Source organism: Phoca vitulina, unplaced genomic scaffold, assembly GCF_004348235.1.
Source record: "Phoca vitulina isolate PV1807 unplaced genomic scaffold, GSC_HSeal_1.0 scaffold43, whole genome shotgun sequence".
Lineage (NCBI taxonomy): Eukaryota > Metazoa > Chordata > Mammalia > Carnivora > Phocidae > Phoca > Phoca vitulina.
The window spans coordinates 11,856,138-11,866,865 of record NW_022589746.1 but is presented as its reverse complement, the minus strand read 5'-3'; the positions used below and the strand labels follow the sequence as shown (position 1 = coordinate 11,866,865).

Genomic DNA, 10,728 nt, shown 5'->3' with positions numbered 1-10,728 from the left:
TGAGCCGAAGGCAGTCGCTTAACCAACTGAGCCACCCAGGCGCCCGAGTAGGTGACTCTTGATCTCAAGGCTGTGAGTCCACGTTGGGTATGGAGATTACTTAAAAATAAAATCTTTAAAAAAAATTATTTTAGTGGGAAGTAATTTAAGCCTGTAGATAATAATAAGGCTGATATAATGAATGAATGTCCATATACCCACAACTCAGTTTTATCAAATTTTAACATGCTGCGATTAGTTGCTTTAAATGAATTGAGGTCCCTCGGTGCCTCTCCGGGATTTTATTTCTCTTCTTTTCTTCCCAGCTGTAGTCATTGTCATGAATTGAGCATTTAAATCATCCCATGTCAGTTTTTATATTTATGTTTCTGTACATAAATGGGATATTGTTTTGCAGGTTTTAAAACTTTTATGAATGGTATCTATGATTTCAGTCTGAAATTTGATAATATGCGCGTGTGCAAGCAGGGGGGAGGGCAGAGGGAGAAGCAGAGCAGGGAGCCCGACGCACGGAACTGGATCCCAGGATCATGACCATGCGCCGAAGGCAGACACTTAGCCCACTGAGCCACCCAGGGGCCCCTCAACTTTTTATTTTTTATTTAATGTGTGTGATTTTAGTCCTACATTTTAAACTTTATGTACCAAATTCCTTTATATAACTATACCAGTATCTAGCTATTACTTGGTTAGCGGGGCATTAGACTGTTGAAGATTTTTTTTTTTTTTTAAAGATTTTTTATTTATTTGACAGAAGACACAGCAAGAGTGGGAACACAGGCAGGGGGAGTGGGAGAGGGAGAAGCAGACTCCCTGCTGAGCAGAAAGTCCGACATGGTGCTCGATCCCAGGATGCTGGGATCATGACCTGAGCCAAAGGCAGACGCTTAACAACTAAGCCACCCAGGCACCCCTGTTGAAGATTTTTTAAAAAACAATTTTTAGTTTCGGATTATTTGTGTTTTACTGATGGGGTAAATGAGAGCAACTTCTTTTTGGGGGCAATATAAGTATAGTGGTTAAAATCATGGGTTCTGGAATTGGACTGTTTGTATTTGAATCTTGACTCTGTTATACTGTTGATTACCTCTGTGGTCTTTACAAGTTAATTAATAGTTCTAGGCCATAGTTTCTTTCTGTATAAAATGGGTATAGGAATTTTACCTTTCTTTTAGGATTATTGCAAGGATTATATGAAATTAATTCATGCAGAGCATTAGTACAATGCCTGGCAGAGTAACAGCTCAAAACTACTGTAGCTATTTAAATCCTTTTGTTTTTAACATAGAGGGATGATGATATATGTATTTACTGTAACTCATTTTTACTTAGCAGTATATCTTTGTCATGTAAATCTGTCTCGTTTTTTTGAATTCTGTGTGATTTCATAGGATATATGATTCAGGTTCTAGGTCAGTGATAGTTAAAAACTTATTTAACCCATCAGATTTTACTGGTGGAGGGGAATGGAACTAATACAGTGCAAATTTTTTTTGTAGGAAATCATTTTCCTACTGAGGTTCTTCTTAGTTTTTCACCCTTTCAAATGATGCTGCGGTGAACATTTTTATAATCTGGTTTTTGCCCTTGAGAATTTATAAGGTGAATAACTGTAGGTGGAATTGTTGGGTTAAGGACAATGAATATTTTACACCTTGACATATACTTCCAAATTGCTCTCTGAAAGTGTAGAAATTTGTATCAACAATATATGAGAATGCTCATTTTCCCCTGTCTTATCCAACAGTGGCTGTTATTAGTCATTTTGATTTTTTGCCAATTTGATTAATGAAAAATGGTATTTAGCTTTAATTTGCATTTCTTTAGTCACTTGTGAAGATGAGCATGTCTTCCTGTGTCTGCTAGCTACTTGCATTCCTTCTGGGGTTTGCCTCTTCCTTATCTTGTCCATTTCTATCAGATTATTTTTATGTTTTTCTTGCTCTTTATGTGTTATAGATATATTAATTATATATCCTTTAACTTTGCTTGACAAAGGATAAATCCTTTGCTTATTGTATATTGCTGACATTTTCTGTTAATTAGTTGCTCACTTTTTAGGTTTAGATGTCTTTGTACCCGTTATGTCTTTCATATAGCCACGTCTGTCTTCATCGTGGCGGTTCAGTGTTGTCTTTTGCCTAGGAATCCTCTCTGACTCCAAGATTATTCTGTTTTCTTATGTCTTCCTTTATCTTGGTTTTTTAATGTTCATTTATTTATTTTTTTTAAAGATTTTATTTATTTATTTGACAGAGACAGCGGGAGAGGGAACACAAGCAGGAGTGGGAGGGGGAGAAGCAGGCTTCCCGCCGAGCAGGGAGCCTGATGCGGGGCTCGATCCCAGGACGCTGGGATCATGACCTGAGCCGAAGGCAGATGCTTAACGACTGAGCCACCCAGGCGCCTAGTTTTTTAATGTTTAAATCTTTGATCTGTCTGAAATATTTTTGAGGTTTCAAAAGACTGGCCAAGAAATCAGCATGGTCATAATAGGCGGGTCAGGGCTGTAACTCCTCTTGAGAGTTCTACCTGTTTTGCAGGTAGGAAGATTGAGACCCAAGAGGCTGGAGCCACCTGCTCTGGATGATTAGTGGCTGAGTTAGGTCTCAAAGCCTGTCATCCTCTGAAGTGTTTTTGGTGAAATTTTTCTGTCAGCCTCCTTCCAGTTAAAGAATAGACCATTAGGATTGACTTTCATTGTTTCAGAACTAGAACTTTGAGTGTGAATGAGACAGGTTCTTTTCATCAAACATCCATGGTATTTAGAAGTCACTATATTATGTTAGGTATTAGGATTATCAACCCTTTCATTTATTCAAGCAAAGTTTTTATTTTTTTATTTTATTTTATTTTTTTAAAGATTTTATTTATTTATTTGCCAGAGAGATACACAGTGAGAGGGACCACAAGCAGGGGGAGTGGGAGAAGGAGAAGCAGGCTTCCTGCTGAGCAGGGAGCCCAATGCGGGGCTCGATCTCAGGACTCCGGGATCATGACCTGAGCCGACGGCAGATGCTTAACCATCTGAGCCACCCAGGCACCCCTCAAGCAAAGTTTTTAAATGGCTTTTATGTGTGTTATCAATTAAATATTCTTTTTGTACTATATACGGCCTTAGGGAAGTTCTTTAAACTCCATCCTGGTTCCTTGGGAACGAGGAAAGACACTGAAGGTAAAAAGCCCTGCAATGGCTTCCTTTTTCTCTGTAGCATTGAGTAGCAGCCACATGCCTGTGACCAGATAGCACGGCCAGCTCTCCTAGCCAGGGACTTGGTGCCCTACCCTTCTCTTCAAAACCCAGGGGTATCTAAAGGTAATATAATCAGCTCATTCGCAATGTAAAAATGCCAGGTAACTTAATCTGAAATCTGCTGCCTGCCTGAGCAACTAAGTCTGAAAAAACGGATGCTGTAAGCACGCTCTCTCTCTCCAGTCTGTGATTTTTCCCTCTTTGTTTCTCTCCTTCTTGACCCTTGGTTTCCCCTCCCTCCTGACCCCCGATTTACTCTGCCCCCTCTCCACCTTCTGCAGTCTTCGCTCCGTTTTTGTATCCCTCTCTCTGTACTCCTGCCTAATAGTTAGAACATGAAGTGTGTCGTTAAGAGAACTGTTCAGTAAATGTACTTTGTTATTCCTCATTTTCAGATGGGGACTAAAAGCTTTTATAACTTCCCTCTTCCAGCCCTCTAAAATGAACAAAATCAAGTTACGTTTAGCAAGTTTTGGGTTAAACTCTGTTGGATTTGGTAGGTAAATGTGCTCTTAACAAGCACATTACTTTTAAAACCAGAAAAAATTGTAACTTTTAGTTACCAGTTAAATGTCTTAGTTTCATTGGACTGAAATTTCTACCTCCTCATGGTTTCTTCCTGACAGCTCCAGGTCTGCCTATTTGGATTGTACAGAGTGGCTCTTAATTCTCTGATAGGAAAAAGCCGAATCATCTTTTCTCTGTGCTGAACCTACCAAGATCCTTGGACCATACTGCACGTGGCATTCTGTAGCTATTTAGTCTTTGGAAGATTATGGAGAACAGTGACTCACAAATTTTACCTTTCTTTTTCCCCCCCCAGATTTAATTCAGGTAGCTTTTTTCACCTGTTCATTTGACCTGGCAATTAAAGGTGTTAAATCTCCTTGGTGTGATGTTTTTGACATAGATGACGCAAAGGTAAGTATTACTTTTGCGGTTTCTTTGCCTTTTTTTTTTTTTTGGCATTATTTTGTTGTTGTTGTTGTTACTTGAAGTAGCTTTTCAAAAAATAAGCAGGCAGGGAACATGAACTGTCTTCGACTAATTTATAATTTTCCTTGCAGAGGGGATGAATTGTTCAGATGGGGTCTACATACTTATAGTTCGGGTTCAGAAAACTTTGGAAAACATTCTTCTGTGGTGATTTGACTTCTAGGTCCACCCAATTAAAATCCTGTTTTACCCATCATCAGATTTTGTTGCTGGAAAGGATTGTAGAGCTATTAAAATACAAATTCCTTTTAAAGGAAGCCAGAGCTCAGAGAGGAGGAATGGTTTTTCAAATACCTAACTTTTCTTTTTTAGTAGTTTTCTTCAGGATAAATTGAGCTCAGTGTTCCACCTGGTGATGGCAGTAAGTCCTCCACCGTATCTGTCTGCCTGCTTCATATTTCCTTTCTTTCCTCTTCATTCATATTGCTTCTTTTAGACTCTAGAAAGAAGGCCAGACAGGCCTCAGCTGACTTTAAGGGAGGCAGATTCGGGTCATTTCTGGGATGTTGGGAGCCAGAGAGGTAGGGTAGGAGAATGTTAATTGTTTTTGTGAGCATTGAGAATAGCAACTTTGGATAGAATTCTGGTGTCTCTGTGGATCATTCAGGAATGTAGACTTTTGAAGCTTTAGTCATCTCTCGCATACATATAAAACATTCAGTATACTATGTGAAAATCAAAATTATTAACTTCAAAACTTAACATCAAATTTTGAAAAGAAGTGTACTGTTTGCCAGATACCAGCAGGCTTTTAAGCCAAGAGCTAATGTACTTTTGAGGATAAACAAGTAACATTTGTTACTCAAAGACCGGAGTGACCACAGTCAGATTAAAGGTGGTTTTATGTGTTTCTGGGCTCATGTGGGAATGGGGCTTAGCCCCTGAGTTGGAAGCAGAGGAGAGGACCCTCAGTGGATGACTGCTCTCAGACACTGAGCACCAGTGGTAATGGGTGCCTTCTCTTTCCTCTCTGTCTGCTCCTCTCCTCTAACTGCCCAAAACTCATCTCTTAGAAACTTCCTGACCATAAAATTAATAATTATGCCAGTATAGGTATAAACTGAAACTTATGGTCGCCATTTACATGGGTCAAAATACTCCCTTCCCTTTTCTCCCTGCCCAGATTGCTCTAGGGAAAAAAGTTGATAAACAGAAATAACTTTGAGTACTGTGTAAATGATTGTTGGGCATTGGCCAAGGGAAAGTCACCTCTTAGCAGAAGAAAAACTTCATTTGCCCAGGTTACTGCCCTTGGTGGGATGCTTGGCATGTGCTCACCGGGCCCTGCTCTCTGCACTGCTCCTGTCGTGCGCACCTAAGTCCCTGTGGTGTCTTCCAAGTACCAGCGGCTTCTGGTTTAAGTGCAAGCTGCTTTCCCCGTGCTGAGGATGCACACCTCACATCCTAGCCAGCCTCCACCTCTTCGTCCTTGGGACACCTGCTGCTTTCCCTCACTGTTCCTTATTTGAATCCTTCTCCTTTGAAACATTTTACTGTTGCTTTTTGTGCATCTGTCTCTTCTGGGAGGTAGTTTGACGTACTCCGAAAACCCTGGAAGTCATGATCTGGGTTCAAGTTGCACTTAGGCTTCCTGTACCTTGATTCCCACGTCTGTTAGAAGATGGAACTATTGGGTTACTCAGGTACACCCCCTGTAATTCTAAGATTCTATACTACTTGACTTTTTCTTTTTCTTCCCCGCCCCCCTTTTTGGGATTATTCTTTTGTCTCTTTATTATTGCTTATGAAGAGTTTCTCTCTCTTTTTTTTCTTGCAACTTATTTTGAAAAATTGCAAACTGACAGAAATTGAAAGAATGATACAATAAACACATCCTTCATCTATATTCACCAATTGTTAACCTTTCTTTGCCACATTTGTTTTTCTCCACATAAAGCAGTTTCTTATTGCTGCCATAATGAATTACCACAGACTTAGTGGTCTGAAACAATACCAATTTATTATCTTATAGTTCTGGAAGTCAGATATTCACAATGAATCTTACAGCGCTAAAATCAAGATGCGAGTAGTGTGTTCTTTGTGGAGCTCAAGAGGAAAATCTGTTCCTTGCCTTTTCCAGTCTCTAGAATCACTTTTTTTTTTTTTTTAATCACTCTGACCTCTGCTTCTATGGTTATATCTCCTACTCTTGACTGTCCTTCCTAACTACTCCTTATAAGGATCTTTTGTGATTACCTTGGCACATGTAGGTAGCCCAGAATAATTTTCTCATTTTAAGATCCTTAATCACACCTGCAAATTCCCTTTTATCACGTAAGAGAGCATAGTCATAGGTTCTAGGGATTAGGATGTAGGCATCTTTGGGGGGCATCTACCACATATATATAATCTTTTTTCTTTGCAGACATCAAAGCACTTCACCCTTCAATACTTGGGTATGTGTCTAAAAAAAAAAGAACATTCTGCTACATAGACAAAATATAATTTTTTTACATATATATGTAATAGTGCAGTATTATCTAGTATATAGCCAATATTGAAGTTTTCATATTTGTCTTAATAAGGTTCTGTATTTAGAGCTTTTTTTTTTCTTTAAATACAGGGTCTAAAGAAGGATCACTCATTGCATTTACTTGTCACGTCTTTTTAGTTTCCTTTAATCTAGAGAAGTACTCCAGCCTTTTGTCTTTTATGCATTGGCATTTTACAGGTGTCCAAGCCTTTTTTTTGGCAGAATGCCTTTGTGTCTGATTTTTAACTTTTGATTAAAGTTTAAGCATTTTTGACAAGAATACTGTGTAAATGATGTGTCCTCAGTGCATGTCTTTTTGTGACATTATTGATGATGACATGTTTGATCATTTGATTAAAGTGATGCCTGGCAGACTTCTCCATTGCGGAGGTACTTTTTTACCTTTCTAAATAAAGAACTTCTTTATTTAATTGACCGTGATCTGAAAATTTGAAATACATGTTTATTAAATTAATTAAATAAAAGCTTCCTTTTTATATATTAAAAAGCAAGTAAGTTTCTTCATTTAAAAATACAAAGTTCTCTTTTGATTTATGTTTCCTATGATTATTTTCTTTTTCAGTGATTTGATGGAAAATAATTTTTCTCTGCTTAGAACTTTTCACTGTGAAATAGGTTTATATACTGAAGTATTTACAGATGAAATAAAGTGATGTCTGGGATTTGCTTCAGAATAATCCAGTGGTGGGGCGCCTGGGTGGCTCAGCGTCTGCCTTAATGCTCAACCGACTGAGCCACACATGGGCCCCTCAAATAAATAAATAAATAGAATCTTTAAAAAAAGAAAGAAAGAAAGAAAGAATAATCCAGTGGTGGTAGTGGGAGATAAATAGAACAGGATTGGCCAAATGTTGATTATTATTGAAGTGGGATGATGGGTGCACTGGGGTTCATTATATTACTGTTCACTATTTTTCACGTGTTTGAAATTGTTTATTAAAATATTTTTAAAAATGAAAAGTGAATAGACATTTATGAAATTCTGAGAATCACAGAGATTATTAGGTATCCAGAACCTTGTGAAATGCTGGACCATGTGTGCCTTCATTAAGCAAATATTGTTTGGGTGCCTGCTCTGTGCTAGGCACATGGTTGGAGTGGAAGATTCTAACATAACATAGGCATTGTCCCTCTTTAAGGAGTGAAAGACACAAACGGTTGTAAGGCAATGGGGTGGCTGTAATAGAGGTATATATAAGGTATAGGGATGCATAAAGGAGAAAGTTGATGTAATGGCAGTCACTCTTTGTAAAAGAAATGACACATGAACTAGGTACTTTGATATGGGATGGCTTTTTGCAACTTTGTGTATATCTTATACTGTAATGAGGGTACCTTGATTTTCTATCTCTTCTGGAGTCGGTTTGCGTATTTAATATTTTCTCATAAAAATCATTCCGGTTTGGGGGGCTCCTGGGTGGCTCAGTGGGTTAAGAGTCTGACACTTGATTCCAGCTCAGGTCATGATCTCAGCGTTGTGAGATCAAGTACTGCATGGGGCTCTGAACTGGGTGTGGAGCCTGCTTAAGATTCTCTCTCCCCCTCTATTCCCCCCCCCCCCCCAGTTGCATGTGCGCTTGCTCTCTCTTTCTCTAAAAAAAAAAAAAATCCTCCAGGTTTTCAGATTTATTTGTAGAGTTTGGCAAATTTATCTCACAGTGTTTTTAAGATTTATTTATTTATTTTAGAGAGAGCACGTGCACGAGCTGTGGGGAAAGGAAGAGGAGAATCTCAGGGCTCGATCCCAGGACCCTGAGATCATGACCTGAGCCAAAATCAAGAGTTGGACACTTAACCAACTGAGCCACCCAGGCGCCCTTATCTTGCAGTTTTTTAAACAAAATATATTTCCCCTCTGTATCTGAGATTATTTCCCTGCTATTATTACTTGTGTATTTGTTTTTTCATGGTTTTCTTCATTACAGTAATTTAGTGTTTACTGTTGTTTTTTTTTTGCAAGTAATGGTTTACCTTTTTATATTTTTTAACTTTATATAATGAAATCACCCACCTCTTTCTTTTTGTATCTAGTTTTTATTCAACATTGTTTTTATTCTAAGGTTTTATTTATTCATTTGAGAGCAGAGAGAGAGCACAAGCTGTGGGGGAGGGGCAGAGGGAGAAGCAGACTCCCCGCTGAGCAGGGAGCCCTATGCCGGCTGGATCCCAGGACCCTGAGATCATGACCTGAGTGGAAGGCAGGTCCTTAACCAACTGAGACACCCAGGCGCCCCTATTCAACATTGTTCTTAATATTTACCTATGATGCTGCTATAGTTGACTTATTTTCATTGCTATATAGTATTCCATTATATGAATTATCACAGGTTTTTTTTTCCCCCCAGTCCATTTTCTTGGTAGACATTTGGGCTGTTTTCGGTTTGGGGCTATTAAGAACATTATCGTGTAGGTCTGTTGGGGCATATACAGACATATGTCTGAAGGTCTAGGTCTGTGGTAGAATTGCTGGATCACAATTCTGGTTCTATAATTACGTAGAACTTCAAATTTACTAGATAGTAATGCCAAACTATTTGTGATGTTGCCCCAGCTTATGTTTCTGTCTTCTTTTCATAACTTTTTTTTTTTTTCTGCTTTTGACTTTTATTTTCTTAAGTCTTTGGAATTCATGGTAGTATGTTCATTTGTTACTCAGGAGTTTTCATCTGGCTGACTGTTTTGGGGTTATGGTTTTCTTTTTCTTTTGTGTATTTGTATAGATGCTATGCTGGTCCCCTAAATTTTTAGTTATTACTCATCTTTGCAGCGAGTTCAGCTTTTATTCCTCCCTAGCTGGCCAGTGGGGATGAGCAGCTATTCAGAAATGAGCAGTGTTCCTTCCAGTTTAGAGTTGTTCTCCTCTGGATCCTTTGTAGGTGCTTCCTGCCAACATTGAATACCAGTGTGTCTCCTGGTAGTGGTATTACGGACTGTTCCCGGAGGCTTCCCGCAGGCTTCATTCTGTTGGCCTCAAGGTTTCAAGCTAAGAGTTGTTGCTTGTGCTCCTTCAAGTGTTCCCTGTGCTTTGAGGTTTTGTGAGATGTTTTGTTTGATTCTCACTGCACTTGGCAGCCCTCCCTTGTTTATGATTATGGTCAGGAGGATAAAGGTCTCCTAATCTCTTTGACGAAGGCATTTGCATTTCTCTTTTTCATTCATTTTTTTTTAGGGTGATTTTGAGAGGACAGAGATGATCTATCCTGATTCCATCATATTAAAACCTGAAGTTTTGTTTTTATTTTCTAATGAAGAACACTTGTAATGCTTTGTCATAAAATGTGATGTTTGGCGTAGTCTCATAGTTACTGGTGTAGTTTTTGAATGTCGGTGTGTTGGTTGGTGGTGTGTTGGTGGGTGAGGTCTGGAGCCGATGGCCAAGAAAGAATTCTTGAGACATCTTTGGTGCAAAAAGGTGGTTCTATTAAAGCACGGGGACAGGACCATGGGCAGAAAGAGCTGCTGCCCCAGGATTGTGAGGAGCAACTGATTGTATACTTTGGGGTTGGGAAGTAAAGATCAGGGAAGTTTCAGAAGGATTTTCATATGTTAAAGAAGACTCACAGGATACTGGAGGCCCTGCTCTTGTCAAACCGAGGTTTTTGTTCCCTCTAGCAAGGCATTAACATGAAGACTGTTGGGAGCTTCCTGGAGGAACATTATACCCTGCCTGACTCAAGTATTTGTCAATGGGCTGCAGGTTATAAGGATACTTAATTTTAACTGTATTTCCTTCTGCCTTTGTTTCCCACATCAGTTATCATTACCAATTAAGGAAATTTATTTCTTGCTTACTGAAACCTATTTGTTTATTGTTTTTAAAATCAGGAATGTGTGCTGAATTTTTGTCATCCAGGAAGATGATTGTGGTTTTTATTTTCTTTAATCTTCTAACATAGTAAATAACATTAGTACATTTTCGAGTATTGAATCAATCTTGCATTCCTTCTTAAGATAAATTCCCTTACAGACTGCTTTTTCTCCTAGT

The 10,728-nt window shown here is 38.8% G+C and overlaps 1 protein-coding gene across 1 annotated transcript in view; it reads left to right on the top strand.

The window, feature by feature from the left end:
- Nucleotides 1-10,728, top strand: part of MINPP1 (multiple inositol-polyphosphate phosphatase 1) — a 51,122-nt gene that overhangs the window by 4,949 nt on the left and 35,445 nt on the right. The window contains exon 3 of the mRNA XM_032430249.1: nt 4,077-4,174. Coding sequence (XP_032286140.1) covers nt 4,077-4,174 — 98 coding nt within the window. The remainder of the gene's footprint in view (nt 1-4,076; nt 4,175-10,728) is intronic.